This window comes from Mirounga leonina, unplaced genomic scaffold (genome assembly GCF_011800145.1).
Source record: "Mirounga leonina isolate KUSES-001 unplaced genomic scaffold, KU_Mleo_1.0 Mir_173, whole genome shotgun sequence".
Lineage (NCBI taxonomy): Eukaryota > Metazoa > Chordata > Mammalia > Carnivora > Phocidae > Mirounga > Mirounga leonina.
Window position 1 is genome coordinate 26,851,650 of NW_023270447.1, and position 17,311 is coordinate 26,868,960.

Genomic DNA, 17,311 nt, shown 5'->3' on the forward strand with positions numbered 1-17,311 from the left:
GCCATATTTATATATGACACCAGTAGCATGCCATCAGAGAATAGCTATACACTAAAAAGAAATCACACTTAGGTACAAAACAAAGTACTCAGTTGGGTATTTGAAACTAGTCTTACGTAAGCAGATATAGTGTGCTTTCATTTAGTTATTTAACATTGATTATATGGTGCATTTAGGTAATATAACACTAAATTGGACTTGGTTTCTGTCAATTAACATAATTAATGTTAACTGACTTTGTAAAGAGAAGCCAATATCTTAGTGTGATGAAGTCAGGAATGTTCTGAGTAAAAACTACAAGGTATATGACATTACATGTACTGTTGAGATACCATTGTAATCTCATCTGAAACATCTTTCAAATGAGAAAGCTGGAGTAAATAATACCTAAGACTATGAAAAGCATTATGAACAGATTATTCAATAATACTGAAATTTGTATGTCAAATCGATGTTCACGTTTACTTCTTCACCTCTCCACTTTGGTTTAAAAAATAAAGACAACTTCTAAAAATAAAAACTGAAGCAAAAGCACCAGAGTTGAAATGAGATGTGTCTTTCCTTTTGAAAACTAACTTCCTTTTCCCTTATCTGACCAGAATCCAAAACCAAAATCAAATTCAAACTTTTAAAGTATTATTCAAACCTCTTACTTCACTGAATAATCCTTAGGAAATACTGAAGATCAGTAATGTTTTGTCCTAGGAAAAATTGGTCCTGGCTTCCTCAACCAAAAGACATGATATAAAAGGTTAAAAACCCACATATTAACCAGAAGTACCAGATAAAACTGGCAATTCACACTTATTCTCTCAGTCCTCATTATCCAGTAGAATTGTTTTACTAATTTTCATTTTAAAAGGAGAAACAGAGGACCCTGTAGGGCAGAATCTTTGATGTGACATTGTTTCTTTCTTCTACATTTGATAAGCAGGGTCATAAGGGATATTTAGATTATTTGTCTTCTAAGCCATTTTACAATTTATTAGTCTTTCTTGCACAGTAAATGTGAATGTTTAATATGTTTCATGTTTATTACTGCCAACAGTCTCCCCTTCCTATAATGAATGCTTTGGTTTAAATGCCCATCAGTAAGTGACATGCAAAGTATGTGTCCAATTAGATATACCAATTAGAGCTTTAATGGTTATTTATTACTATACTAAGGATCAAGGGTCTATACTAGTAACCTCCCAATCCTTGGCCAAAGAGAGATGCTTATAATTCCAGTTCGTTGTCTTAAAGCAACTCGGCCAAGAGTAAGAATTAGTGGAAATCCATCACCTAACAGGAAATAACCTAAGTATACTGCACAGAGATGATGAGTTAGTAGCATCTGAGTTATTCATTTTTCCCCAGATACATTTCATCTTAATGGACAAATGGCTGATAAATCTGACACCACAGATAGATAAAAGCACTTGGGATAAACAGCACAAAGGTAAAAATGTAGTTCTTCAGAAATGGCAGTCTTAAATCCTATGAGAATGAATAGTTTCAATGAATAAATAGACTAAGCAAGAGAAAAGTATCCCTGACCAGTATTTACAATGCAAGAAGAAAATACACAAAACCCCAAAATATTATAAAATATCAAATTAGGTGAAAAGGCAGGTTTGGCTTATTTTTTCCTTCTAAAAAAGTTCCATTAGTAAGGCAGGGATATGAATATCTTAGAAAGATAGGTTTTAAGTGTATTGTTACCTATAAAGAGAGATCAAAACAAAAATAATTAAACTCTCATATAGCTCGGACTTGGATACAAAGCTTCTTTACGAAGACTGAATGATCAATATAAAAGTTGAGAGGGTTGTATGTCAAGGAAAATATACTCACACCGAAATCTATAATCATGAAGTCTCCCAGAGAATACTGGCAGAACTGTGACTGCATTCTAATGGATTTTCTTGGTTAAATTTTGAGAAGCTTCCAATATTCATCAGTTCTCATAGGAAAGTTTTGCATGTATGCGTGTGTATTTAAGTATCTCTTTTAAGTATCTTACACACACTTAATATCTTATCAGTATGCTTGAAAATAGCAGAAGTGTATTTTTAAAACCTAGATAACAGAATTATTAAGACTAGTTATTAATTATTACTTAATAATAAATTTTCATGTCACTAAGATATTAGTTAATGAGATTCTAGGTATAGACAAATTGACGTTTCAGCCCCTATAGCAAATAATTCAACCTTTCCAAAGGTTCACAAAGTGAAAAGAGGGATATCATGTTGTCACACTTTCCCATGGATATTTTCAAAATAAGTGAGGAGAAAATACATACTGCAGTGTGGACAAAATGTACTGAATGCAATGATAGTTTATTCCCCGATGTAATGAAAGGGAACTAGAATATGATGAGTCCCAAGTTCCTCAGCAGTTTTAACCATGTTATTCAATAACTCTCTTAAAATAGAAACAATCGCCTATGTCCCCACCACCCACCCCACAGACTGTCCCTAGGTGTGTGCCTTGACCCCACAGAGGGTCCCTAGGTATGTGCCTTGACTGGTAGCAAGAATGAGAGGTGGAAAGGTAGAGGGAAAGATCATTGTGCTTATTCCAGACTAAGGCATGCATGGTCCTTTCCATGGAGCCTTACTTCTAACTACATGCTGGAAATATGCACTACATTTTCGAGACTCACTTTGCATCTACTGTCCATCTACATTCCATCATTTATGGAATGAGGCATTGAACAGAAAAAGTAACGCACATACACAGACAACAATACACTTCTTCAAATTCTCATACACACAAGAAACTGTCACTACTTGAGTTGCTGTTGGATTGACATGTTAAATACAATGTAATTATGCTCAGAGATAACAGGTTAGGACACTGATAGGTTTAGAAGAGGGAAGTTTAAGGATAGAAAATTTACTGAATGGGATACAGGATGAAAATAGATTAATCTGGTTCCTACATATTTGAGCTTACTTCCATCATCCCAACCAATGTGGAAAAGATCTAGGCTCTGAAGTAAGTTTTGTAACCTACTTATTTAGCTTAATTTAATGAAATTGTACCCAAGTTCTAGAAGCAGATTTTTTCCCCTTTAAGACAAAAGTTCCTGAATTGTACCCCTACTTTATAAAATTCATTGTGGGCTCTGTGACTAGGGAAATACCTAATTCTTCTGGTCTAGGCAAGGCTGAATGCCATTTTCTTGATTTCTATTCTGAAACTCTATCATGAAAACCCTGCGTGTTCTTTTATTTGGGCTGTCTAGATAGAATAAAAATCTTCAACGTCAATAAAAAAAAGTGTACATCTTTTACACTTTACTATTATTATTTTACTATTGCTATTTTACTATTAACTTTGCTATTAGCTTTATGAGACATTACCTTCTTGTGCTTGTCCTGGTTCCCTTGATGGCAACTTTACCTCTGTCCCTTATATTCAGGTGTTCTCTAGAGTTTTTGCATGCTCAAACTACAGAACCTCTGTGAATGACATCATCTAGTCACCAGCAACTGTCAACTTTGCGTTTATGTTTGCTTCATCTATATGTTCTTTCACTACTCTTGTGAGTGCCAAATCTGTATAAACAACTGCTTGCTTTATTTATATGCACGTTTGTTCCCAAATAAACTTAAAGAAACTTAAATGGGTAGTATAATAGCCAAAAATATATTGAACTTTATTTAATAAGAAGTATCATGTAGTTATGCTATGAGGTTCATGCTGTCTACATGTGGGCTAAAATTTTGGCAGAAGTTTTTTTTTTTTTTTAATTTATTTATTTATTTGACAGAGATAGCATAACCAGGCGGAGTGGCAGGCAGAGGGAGAAGGAGAAGCAGGCTCCCCGCTGAGCAGGGAGCCCGATGCGGGACTCGACCCCAGGACCCCGGGACCATGACCCGAGCCGAAGGCAGACGCTTAACTGAACCACCCAGGTGCCCCAGTCAGAAGCTTTAAAGGAGCTAGTTCTCCATGTCTACGGCAGTCCCTTATTGTCCTCGGGCAATTTCAAAACAACAGCCTATTTTTGAATCAATTACACAAAATATACCTTTCCTACCATAAGAAAACGCTGAGGAATGTATTCTTTCTAGCTTCTTGAGGAGAATACCTATTAATTTCAGAACCTCTTTGTACTGATAGAAGTACACTGATGCATATCTGATAGTAGGAGTTAACTCTGTAACTCATCCACTGTAAAACCTCACCTACCCATGCCCATTAACCTAACATTAAATATTGGAAAAAAGTACATATTTACTTTCAGATCTCTAAACCGAAATGCTAAAAACATAAGGGCATATTATAAAGCATTGTTTAAGGCAGCAAACTACCTTGATCAGAATGGGCAGGCTCTCAGAGTGAAGAACATGAACAAAGGGACAGTCATAAATAACACTGGAAGATGATCTCAGATACAATTTAGCACATCACTTTAAGAAACTAGACTGTACCTGAGTGTGCCGCAGAAACTCGATATTGTTAGCAAAATTCTAATTTCTTATTCATCAAATACTTCGGAATAGTACTCAGGTTTTTTGTTTGTGTTGCTTTAATGAAATCAAAGAGCTAAAACTGTTGCACAATATTTTAAGGTACCTCACTATAATTATCTTCAAAGAGTCCTAAATCATTATCTCTAATGGTGTTTATTTTAAGATTTTATTTAACTTATTTGTCAGAGAGAGAGAGAGAAAGCACAAGCAGGAGCGATAGGCAGAGGGAGAAGCAGGCTCCCTGCTCAGCATGTGGGACTCGATCCCAGGACCTTGGGATCATGACCTGAGCCGAAGGCAGATGCTTAACTGACTGAGCCACCCAGGCGTCCCTTTTCTTTTCTTTTTTTTAAGATTTTATTTGTCAGAGAGAGAAATAGAAAGCACAAGCTGATTATTTTATAAAGTATTAAAATACATAAAATTTTAGGGAAGAATTTCATTTCTCACTTTCTCAGATGAGCCATTTGTTGTACTTATAAGACAAATGTCATGTCAGTTTCTAATAGATCCTTCGTTTCACACTTTTGAATGAATAGAAATAGAAAGTGAAGAATGAAAAACAATTATTAATACTTTTACCACTGCCACAGTCAAAATTACAAGTGTATTTATTTACTTGACTCTCAGTGTTGAAGTGATGACAGTGAGGGAGGGGGTGAAAAAGCCTTGAAATACAATACAAACATATTTTAATTTCAATGGTATTGAAATTTGTGTTTATCTCCATCATTATAGTTTAGAAATTTAATAGAAAAGTTCAAGTGCTTTTATTTGAGCTTTCTAGAGAGAAATTTTTTTATCTTAAAAAAAGTCTCTTTTTGGGCACCTGGGTGGCTCAGTTGGTTAAGCGACTGCCTTCGGCTCAGGTCATGATCCCGGAGTCCTGGGATCGAGTCCCACATCGGGCTCCCGGCTCAGCGGGGAGCCTGCTTCTCCCTCTGACCCTATCCCCTCTCATACTGTTTCTCTCTCTCTCTCAAATAAATAAATAAATAAATAAATAAATAAATAAATAAATAAAATCTTTAAAAAAAAAAAGTCTTTTTTCTACATTATCAAACATCACATTTTCTGACAATTATAAATAGAAAATTTGCTAAATTATTAGGAATATGGTAAAAATAACTCTTTATTTGTAAACACTGAAAGAGTATTTTTCAATAAAAAAACAGGGATATACTTAAAAAATGGGGTGCCTGTCTGGCTCAGCTGGTGAAGCATGAGACTCTTGATCTCCGGGTCATGAGTTCAAGCCCCACATTGGGCAGAGAGCTTACTTTAAAAAAACAAACAAACAAACACAAACAAAAACAGGGCACTCAATCATTATTCAGTAACAATTCAGCAGCAAAAATACTGTCTACATATTTTCTTACAGTTATTTGAATCTGCGTACCAGTCAAATATGACAGACTTCCTTAAAGATTTATATTCTGACATATGCAGAATGAGGTATTTATAAGCCACCACTGAGAAACTCATTTTTAAGTCCTTTTAACATTGTCTTCCTGTCACTAAAGTGTTCTTGTTTAAATTGTTATTGTGCTGACTAAATAATTATAAGCCACCACCATAATACAAAATAATTTGAAAATGGGGATTCTACACCTAATTTTGGAATTAACCCCTTATTTGCACTAATACATCATAAATTGTTTGGAGATTTTGGTAACAAGGGTACAGTGAACACTGTGTTCTTCCACAGAATTTAAATACCCCCAAAACTCTAGTTTCTTTTAAAGTATTATCAAAAATGCAGCCCTCCTTTTATAACACAATGAAACAATGAAAATAACTTATCTTGTACATTTCCTATAATATGTAATTATATTTAATAGATACAAATATGATTAAGACTTATGCATTTTGTTAGATATTGAACAATGTATTTAAATGTAGACATCCACAAACAACGATAAGTTACCTACAATGTACAATTCCTCAAGGCTGCTCTTCCAGACCCTCTCTTTGTACCAACTCCTCTGATTTTTGCTTGTCAATTTTGTAAAAACAGGTAGTTGCACATAATAATTCTTTACTTCCCACTTCTCTCTGGCCTACTCCTAAATACTCATCTAATATCACTACAATAAAACAGTTCAACATGTAAAGAATGGATAAATGGTCCATTATTAGTGTCTCCCTAGCATGGGCAGTACCCCAATTTTGAAACACTACGTGCAAATTGTTCTATTACAATTTACTGGAGCATAGAATCTATTCTTCCAAGGAAAGTTAGTTATGTTTTATGGTTTATTTCACAGGCCAGATTCCAAATGCTACACAATCCATAGTGAACTTCTGTTTTAAATTTTAAAAACCTTTCTCAAGTGCCACTTATGCAAATGAGATTTTGCCATAACTTTTTAATAACTTTAAGAACACTTTAAGAACTAAAATTAAAACATTTTTAAAAAAGATCTTATTTATTTTTTTTAAGTAATCTCTACACCCAATGTGGGGTTCGAACTCACAATCCTGACCCTCAAGAGTCACACGTTCTACTGACTGAGCCAGCCAGGTGCCCAAAATAAAAACATTTTAATGGAAATCTTTTTAAAAGTATTGTATATGTTCTCTGGTTTCTTAAAAAACAATCTTGACCAGTATTAACATTAAAGAAAAACTACATAAATGTGCTACTTATAATATGGCTAAAACATATTCTCTGTGAAATCAGAAATTTTACAGCAATTTGTACCCATGTTCTTATGGCATGGATTTTTTAAAAATAGTTTTTCCATTTTTTTTTCTACATTGCCTCTTATTACCTTTTGATGTTTTCATTTTTCCTACACTAACCAGACCCCAGTCTAGAAAATTTGCTATTCTACTTTAAGGTACGCTAATAAATAAGCTAGAAAGTTAGACAGAATATTGTTTCCAAAGGGGGAAAAGAGGCAGGAGAAGAGGGTGAAGGTTTTGAATAGAAAGATGGAGGGTTTTCCTAGTAAACAAAATACAAAAGCAATAATGTATAATAAACTCTGTGATACTTAAACATTCCTTCAGAGAGTTTCTATATTCCAAATAACTACAATTGCTGGATATTATTGTATAGTTTGACCATAACTAACCATGATTTTAATATCTTATATATAAGAAAATTTTAATTAAGATGCCAAATGTAGCAAAATTGAGAAAATAAAAGAGGCCAGGAGTTAGGTGCTCTCTATTAAGGCAGAGGAAAAGCAATACCCATCCTCAGCAGTTTTTTGGTATTCTACCTATATGTAGGAGGGCAATTATCCCATTAAGAGATATCATTTACACATTTTAAATTTTATAACACACTTTCCAACACATTTTTTTTAGAAAATCTTTTTTTTTAAGATTTCTTTGAGAGAGAGAGACAAAGACAGAGAGAAAACAGGAGGGGCAGAGGGAGAGGGAGAGAATCTCAAGCAGGCTCAATGCTGAGCTCAGAGCCAGACTCGGGCTTGATCTCACAACCCTGAGATATGACCTGAGCTGAAACCAAGAGTCAGACACTCAACCTACTGAGCCACCCAGGTGCCCCTCCAACACATCATTTTAAAAATACAATATTAACCAATGAGATAAATATATGGAAGGAGAGAAAGAAAGCACGCTGTATGTTTTCTTAACTTGAGTTTGCTGTTTTGTTTGTTTTTTTAAAGCTAAGTTTCAAGAGAATGAGAAGATAAACCACAGACTGATAGGAAATATTTGCCACAGCCCTATCTGATAAAGAATTGTTAGCCAAAATATATAAAGAACACTTAAATGAACAATTGATTAAAAATGGGCAAAAGACCTGAACAGACACCTCACCAATGAAGACATACAATGGCAAGTAAGCATATTAAAAAATGTTCAATATGACATGTCATTGGGGAAATGCAAATCAAAGCTATAACATATCACCACATACCTGTTAGAATGGCAAAACTACTTTGTATGATACTACAATGGTGGATACGCACCATCATAAATTTGTCAAAACCCATAGAATACACAATACCAAGAATAAACCCTCACGTAAACTATGGACTTCGGGTGATAATGAGGTGTCAATGTGGGTTCATCTATTGTAACAAATGAGCCACTGTGATGCAGGACGTTGATAACTGGGGAGGTCGTGCCTATGTAGCAATAGGAGTACAGTAACCCTGTACTTTCTCTGTTTATTTTTGCTGTAAATATACTAATCAAAAAATTAAGGACTGGGGTGCCTGGGTGGTTCAGTTGGTTAAGCGACTGACTTGATTTTGGCTTAGGTCATGATCTCAGGATTGTGAGATCGAGCCCCGTGTTGGGCTCCATGCTCAGCAGGGAGTCAGGTTGAGGATTCTCTCTTTCCCTCTCCCTTTGCCCCTCCCCCCTCTAAAATAATAAATAAATCTTTTTTTTAAGATTTTATTTATTTATTTGAGAGAGAGAGTGTGTGTGTGTGAGCAAGAGAGCACGAGCAGGGAGGAGGGGCAAAGGGAGAGGGAGAAGCAGACTCCCCACTGAATAGGGAGCCTGATGAGGGACTCTATCTCAGGACCCTGGGATCATGACCTCAGCCGAAGGCAGATGCTTAACCGACTGAGCCACCCAGGTGCCCCTAAATAAATCTTTTAAAAAAAATTAAGGACCAATTATTGCCAAAGACCCAGACAGTTAAAAACATTCTTAATGTTACAAAGATATTCCAAAATTCTGCAGACATAAAAAAGAAGATTACAATGGAATATTATTCTTACTCTGTATTTTATGACATATAAAAATCAAAGATAGGTCTTACATATTCCTTCTGATATGTCAAACTATATAAAAATGATACAGAGATTTATGTGTCGAAAGCTTAAAAGTAGAAATCAACATTAGTAGGTAAAAGCCTCATTCAGTTTAATAAATGGGCTGAGATACGGACTCTATTCATCGACTTTGGAATTATTAAAATAATTTTACCAGTTTGGATGCAGTAGCTAAAATGGAATATTAACAAATAAGTATTTACCTTTGAGTCATAATTTTGAAGGCATCTGGGAGGTAGCAGTCTGTATTCTCCATCTGAAATGGGTCAGCATCACAAATCTTGTCATCTGTCCGACCATAGTTAGCGCTCTCAATCATGATGACATCACTGCCTGGACATCGCAGATCTATAGAATAACCTTCACAGGATAATTCTCGCCTAACTAACCCGAATGGTAAAGCTGCTCTGCTGAAACCTTAAAAATGAAAGAAAAAAAAGAAAAGAAAAAAGAAATTAAAATCAACACATTTATGAAATATATTATTTTAATAAGGCATTTTTCAAGTAATATGATTCATGTCTATATTCAAGAGGTGTCACAAAAATTATGTTTTTTAAGTCATCCATTCATACATTTATTAAATAATTCCTTGACTCCTTACTATATGTCAAGAATTTATTAGTTTTTTAAATATATATCTTTAGCTGAACTATTCACCTATAAATACAAATTAAAACTACTCAAACAAAATATGTTCTGTGTAATCTACTCACAATCAGAAACTAAGTGACTCTTTTTGAGTAAATCCAAAGAAAAATGGCCAATTTAATTAATGGATTTATAAATAATGACAAGTTTTACAAATACAGAATTTAACAACTAATCAAGAAACCATCTTCATTTAGGCAGTGGAATAAAAGCTCTGATATACACTGACTTTAAGGTCTCATTTAATGTAGACGTATTAACCACTGCTAGTAGCATTATCTTAAAAAATGCTTTTGTCTTAGCAGTTCTCCCCCCAAAAAAACTATTACAATAACATACTTATGGCACAATAGCTTATGTCAATTTATAGACACTTTATTTAAAACTGGCATAAATGGAAGCATGCAGCAGTTGGGCATTCAAAGGCGCCAGCACAGCTCCAATAGCGTCCAACAAGCTGAAATAACCCAGGAAGGGCAAAATTTGTCTAAGAGTCACTTTTGTCATCTAGAGAACTGAGATGAAACACCTGTGATGTGACTTTTCCTACCTGTGACTCTAAAATAAGATCATGTACATAACAATGCTCAATTAAAAGTGCCGTATGAATTTAAGTGCAGTGTATTAGAAAGCGCATAGACAACTTCTGTTCATGAGTGCTGAAAAAGATTCCCAGATGGAATAAAAGATTAGAATTTTAAGTTTTCAACCAGGGGACCCAGGAAGTAGTAACACAGCACAGGACAAAGGGTAAACACAAAGAAAGCCAGAAGTATGTGCGAGTGAAGTCCATCCTCACTGAGCTGGTGTTCTACCCCGTGGTTAGCTACAACTGTCAAAAACTTCAACATTACCTCAATTTTGTATTTCAGTTTTCTAACCTGTCACCATCTCAAACATTCCTGTTATAAAGACCAGCAATAATTTTAGTATTTTTTCTTATCTCTATCAATTACTCTGCATCACATAAATTATCCTTTATGTCCCTTTTATAGAAAAAAAACCTGACATTCAGAAGTAAACAGTTCCAAGTTATGAAATTCAAGTTCATAAAACTGGGTTACGTCCAGGTCAATCCAATGCCAAAACCTGTTCTCTTTAACTGTATTGTACAATGCCTCTCACTAATTCAATGGAAAAAAGTCACCTGGTAAAACATGCACCTTCTTTCTAACAAACAAATAATCCTCCAGAAGGGTGACTGGGTTACACTTTGATATGACTTAAAAATCACCAATTCTCAGATGCGGCCGAGCTCTCAGTTCTACTGAGAAAACTAAAGGTGTAATTGGAATGAAGAGAGCAGAAAAGGACGCAACTTGGAGAACAGCAATATTCAGAGGATTGCGGCCCACCCCAAACTTGGGAGGTTTTTACTAAGAAGGTTTGTGGTCTTATGAGATTACTACAGGTATGTGGAAAGGTGCTCTACGAAGAAGGAATACAGAAATGGAGCTAGACAGGAGCTCCTGGGTGGCTGAGTTGGTTAAGGGTCAGACTTTGGCTCAGGTCATGATCTCAGGGTCCTGGGATTGAGCCCCACCTCGGGCTCTGCCCTCTGTGGGGAGTCTGTTTCTCCCTTTCTCTGCCCCTCCCCGCTACCCACCCCCCACTCGTGCTCTCTCTCAAATAAATAAATAAAATCTTAAAAAAAAATAGAGCTATATTTGGCCAACCTTTTAAAAAGTTTATTTGTGAAAGTTCATAAATAAACTTTTACACGTTTATTATTGCTTTCTTCTGTTTCCTGATACTGTACTAAACTGACTTTATAATTCAACTTAAACTAGTGGGGTTTTTTTTTACTAGTATTCTTATATTTGTTTCTGTAGAAAATACGATTTAGGGGGTGCCTGGGTGGCTCAGTCAGTTGAGTGTCTGCCTTCAGCTCAGGTCATGATCCTGGAGTTCCAGGCCCCATGCTCCCTGCTCAGCGGGGAGTCTGCTTCTCCCTCTGCCCGATCCCCGCCCCCGTGCTCTCTCTCTCAAATAAATAAAAAAAATATATATGCTTTAGAGCTTCACTTACTTCAATGGCAAAAGCTTTGTGGGAATTCAAACAAGTAACATACAAAATTCTGAAGCACAGACTGTTTTAAAGGCAGAGATATTTTGTAATTATAAATCTTTAATAAATGAGAATAAATCATATTAGAAAATACTGTTACCGTTAGAACACGTTATTAGAAGATTGTCGTGGAGCCATATTTCACAACTTTCACTACTTGTCAAAAATATAGGATTGATTATGAAGCACTGTGGTTTTTAAAATAAGCCCTTAATTTTTGTTGTTCTTGATAGTTTGCAGGATTACAGATATGGTTCTAAGTTAATCTTCCGCTGCTTTTGAAAGATATTTAAGAAATTGTTTTGTTGAGTGTCCTGCTGTTTTGGTAATTCAGAGAGAGGATTTTTAAACCTTAGCCATAGTCATCCAAACAAGTAAAATAAGAAAAAAGAAAAGGAAAAGGAGAGAAAGATCAGTATACTTTAATAATTTAGATTTCTAATGTAGAATCTTTTGGAGAAGAGAGATCATGGTACTTATGCTTTCACTGCAGAGAACTGAATGAGTTCTTAATAGTGAATATTGCCTTATTAAATGCTACAGTGTCTATTGTTTTGAATCATAAGTGTTCTCCTTTATAAATTCTTGCCCTTTCCCCTTCTGTTTCCATTGAACTTTATACATCTTCACTAAAGTGCTTATTATTACCATACCGTACTATGCATATTCATTTTTAATTTATATCTTCCCTGCTAGACTATGATGATAGAGTTCTTAGTTATAATTCCAATGCCTAGGTGGGTACGTGACACATAATTCTAACCAGTATTGTCAAACCAAAGCTAAATCAAACTAGTGTTTGTTAAAACCATAAAAAATTGCAATTTTCCCCCTCCTTAATACCTATTTTCTTTGGTAATAGAAATAAAAAGTTAGCATTTAGAAACAGATAAACCACTTATAATCAATGAAAATGATATGCCATCCTCAAAAAAGAAAAAATTCTGCCAATTTATTATTTTCTAGGTTCTGCTGGGTTCATTAGTGTTTCTCATAAAGATAGGTGAGTAACATGTTTATGAACTTTCATTTACTTAAACCCTGCTTTTCCAATCAGAAATACAAAAATTCAAATAGGGACACAGAAAAGTTATAATAGCTAACATTTACACACCAATTAATACGTTCTGGCACTGTGCTAAACGCTTTATATGGATCACTTTTTTTATGCTAAGCAACGTTATCAACAACAAAAAACAATGGAGTAGGTTACTATTATAATACCAACTTTACAGAGTATGAAACCAAGGCATAAAGTTCAGAGGCTCAAGGATTACTATGAGTTTGACTATAATGCACACAGGGTTCTCAGATTTCTGAGTTCATGCTCTTCTTAGTGGCCACAAACAGAAAAAGTATTGTGTGTCTTCTCAAGCCACCTTATTGATAATAATTTTACAAATTTTCACGCAGTCTGAAATCCACCAATGTATATTAGTAAATCTGACAGGACACAATTATGGGAAAGGGCCACAAAACATATAGATAATAATGAAAATTATATTTTTGGAAATGGTAGTGTAGTGTGCCATAAATATAAAGAGAGCACAATCTACGCTGTTCAAATACGTACACATGGCAAGAGCACGGAATACTGAAGTATGTGTGTCTGGGTCAGCCTTGTGAATTTGGCTTAAGTCATTTTATGTTTCTGTGTTTTGATTTCTTTTTCTGAAGAATTAAAGTCCTTTCGAAGTTGCATCAAATTTCATCAATCTATGATTCTAAATAGGCAACCTCCTTTTTATCAGGTAACACATGCTATTCTAACATTTTCAAGTGATTACCAAGTAATATATTACTTGCTCTATTTCTTTAAAATATAAGCATACACGAGAAGGCGAACATGGATGTGTTATGGCACACCACGTAGCTTATACAGTACTGTCAAGGTAATTCTGGAAAGCATATGTGATGACTAGGCAGCCAGGGTTCACACAAATCGTAAGTAGACATCTTCCTGGATAAACTATTTTAATCAAAGACAGTGAAAGGGTTAAAATAAACATGGGTCAATCATGGGAATCACAAGAAAAATTTACATAATTTTTTTAGAAAAATGTAAATTGCTGTGCCTTCTTTTTGAATTTTTAAAATTCAACATTTTCACTAAGTAAATGTGATGAAAAAAGGGAACAAATCTTATTCCTAAATACATTTATTTACTCCTTTATTTATATCATGTTAATAACTTAATATATTGAATCACAGAAATAAATCATCACAGGTATGGCTACTACTTCTTAAACACACTTTCTTCCTTTGTATATGATGTAATTCTTAACTGTTTAAAGTGGGTATTTTTAGGACTTTTTTTTTTTAAAGTCACTTGCCAGGACTATATAATTGATTCCCAAACATGATTTTGCATCAGAGTCATCTGGTAAATGTTTTTAAAAAGATCTTTAAGCCCGGGCGCCTGAGTGGCTCAGTCGGTTAAGCGACTGCCTTCGGCTCAGGTCGTGATCCTGGAGTCCCGGGATCGAGTCCCGCATCGGGCTCCCTGCTCGGCGGGGAGCCTGCTTTTCCCTCTGACCCTCCTCCCTCTCGTGCTCTCTGTCTCTCATTCTCTCTGTCTCAAATAAATAAATAAAATCTTAAAAAAAAAAAAAGATCTTCAAGCCCTAATCCAGACCTACTGAATCACAATCTCTGGGTTCAGATAAAGCTGGGTATCTGTATTTGGGAAGGAAAATGTTAATTTATTTGCAACACATTGGTATAGTAACTAATCTGTGCCAAGAATTTCTCCAAGGCCTTTTTAAAATAGTTTTTATTTCTCTATTGAGATTACATATTTATTAAGTCATTGCCATCAGATTTCCTCTTAATTCTCTAATATACTTGTAGCTTTACTTTACTCTTTGAACATATTCATAATAGCCACTTCGAAATTTTTATCTGCTAAATCTAACATCTGGGCCCACATCAGATACAGTTTCTATTGAATGCGTTTTCTCCTGATTATGGGTCAATTTCCTTGTTTCTCGGCATATCTTATAAATTTTTTCTTGTTGAAAACTAGACATTTTAAATAATATTCTGTTAGCAACTGCGGATCCGGATTTTCTTCCCCAGGGAATTGCTGCTACTGTAATATTTTCTTTTTAGTATCTTGACTGGATTTAATCTACAGAATCTGTTCCCTCAGCCTGGGGCTGCAGTCTCTGCTCACTATTGTTATTTTAATTCTAATTTTTATTTTCTAGGGATCGCCCAGGTCTGCATAGCTTAGTGATCAGCCAATGATTGGGCAGAGTCTTTACATAAACACCATGAACCCATAACAAGGTCTCCACTGCTGCGTGTGTATGTGTGTGTGTGTGTGTTAGGGAGAGTGCTCAAAGTTCAGGCAGTTTTCAAGCCAGCCTCGGTTATTTACTTTCTGCCAACTCTTCTCACATCTCTTTGGCACGTGTGTAGCTTCCCACTTAGTCAAGAATGCATAGAGAACTTTTGGCTCTTTCATTTCAAAGATTTCCTGGGTTTGTTTCAGACTGGCCCTCCAATCTCCCCAACAGGGACCACAATCTCAGGCTAGCAGAGCTGTGAGTCTTTCCCATCTGTTTTCCACAGTGTTTACTACTTTTATTGGCAACACTGCTGGGCACGGGTTTCCATCCTCCACTCCAAATCAAGGCAACTCTCTCTGGCAGCAGTCACTGACTTTCAAGGCCAGCCTTGCCCTAATGAAACTACCACAAAGACTTAGCTAAGGAGTGGAGGGTGGAGGGTAAGAGCAACCCCAGGCTAGAAGGCTTTGAACTTCCACTGTTCATATCACAAGTTCTATAGCTTTTCATAAATAAATGTTTCCCAATTTCTTATTTGGCTCTGGTTAATTTCCAGAGCCCTAAATGGTTGTGGTTCACAATTTGTTCAGTTTTATACTTGTTTTGGGAGAGGATTTGCCACCCTCTTCACCCCATTATCTCCAGAAATCCCTCTAAGGACTTTATAATATTTACTGACTAAAATGCTCAAAACAACCATACTGAATAGGTGGTATTACTATTATCACCATTTTACAGAGGAAAAAACTGAGGCACAGAAAAATTACTTTTTCCATCATCATACCATCCAGTAAGAATGAAATCAAGGTTTGAGATACATTAATGCAGCTCCCAAGTTCATATCCTTAAATGTTTCTTTAATGCCTCTTCAGTTAGAAGCAGGTTTGCAGACCCTTGTTGCAGAGGACATAGTTAATAAGGTGTCCTGGGTGCTTTCCAGTCTTAGGGGAAGAAGAACAAGAAAGGAAGTAATAGTGTGTTTGTATGCCAAGCTTTCAATGAACCTGTCCAATCAACATAATCAACATAAAGAAATTCCCAAATTAAAACCCTTTAATCGTTCTATTACTATGACATTTATTCTAAGTTGTACTTTCAATATATTTCTATTTCAACAAAGAAAAAAAAAAGCATCCCAACAAACAAAGTGTAATCCAATCCATCCTGCGGCCCTGACAATCAAAGAAAAAACTTGTAGGAGGCCCTGTGAGCAAAAAATCAATATTGCAGCTTTGTGCTGTGCAAATGTGAATATCGCCAAATAGCGGTGCTTAGAGTAAAATGAACTGTTTTGCTCCATTTTCTCCACTCTGAACAAATGATTTTGAAAAGACAGGTTCCCCGCCCTCCCCCCCAAGCTATAAAATGTCAAGCAATAACTCTCTGTGCTTTAGGCTAGTGATTGGAGTAAATACCTCCTGGTAACAGGTGCAGTGACTTAGGACTGAAATCATTCACATTCGGAGGACAACTCCCAATAAACAGATGCACCGCTCTGAGATGGAAATTTGTAAGACCAGAATTGAAATTGTCATTGGATTTTGCATCATATGAGCATTTTTGCTAGAATATATGCTACTCTCACAACAGTATATTCTGCCACAAGTTTATACTTGTGATAAACTTTAGGCACTTGATTATGAAAACTTTATTTTTCTAACATTGTCTCCATTCAGTTTGCCCTTTATATACATTTCTGTAAAATCACACATTCCTATAAAAGTCTTATTAAGCTGTAATATAAAAACATCAACTTTTCTGGTACTGTTTTTCTTAATGACTTTGAACTAAACCCTGTCATGGACGCTAATGCTCATGCTCTCCAGGGTCCCGGTAAGCACCATGCCTTCTGATTATCAAGGACCTCTATGGAACTGAGGCTGTGACTTCAAGCTCTACTGAAATAATTAACGCAAGCCACAGTCTACTATGAGTGCTGGCATATTGAAATCTGATTTATTTCTGTTTATATATGTTAATGAGATTTTTTTTCCCTAAAATGGAAATGAGAATAAAATACTTAATGAGGAGGGGACATGATTTCAACCAGGCTGACCTACA

General features: G+C 35.5%; 1 protein-coding gene across 13 annotated transcripts in view; it reads right to left on the minus strand.

Annotated features, from left to right (window-relative positions):
- The window catches only part of ADGRL2 (adhesion G protein-coupled receptor L2), a 191,988-nt gene that overhangs the window by 75,982 nt on the left and 98,695 nt on the right, over positions 1-17,311 (minus strand). For all 13 annotated transcript variants that reach the window (XM_035018165.1, XM_035018178.1, XM_035018168.1 and 10 more), the window contains exon 3: positions 9,442-9,655. In XM_035018165.1, coding sequence (XP_034874056.1) covers positions 9,442-9,655 — 214 coding nt within the window. The remainder of the gene's footprint in view (positions 1-9,441; positions 9,656-17,311) is intronic.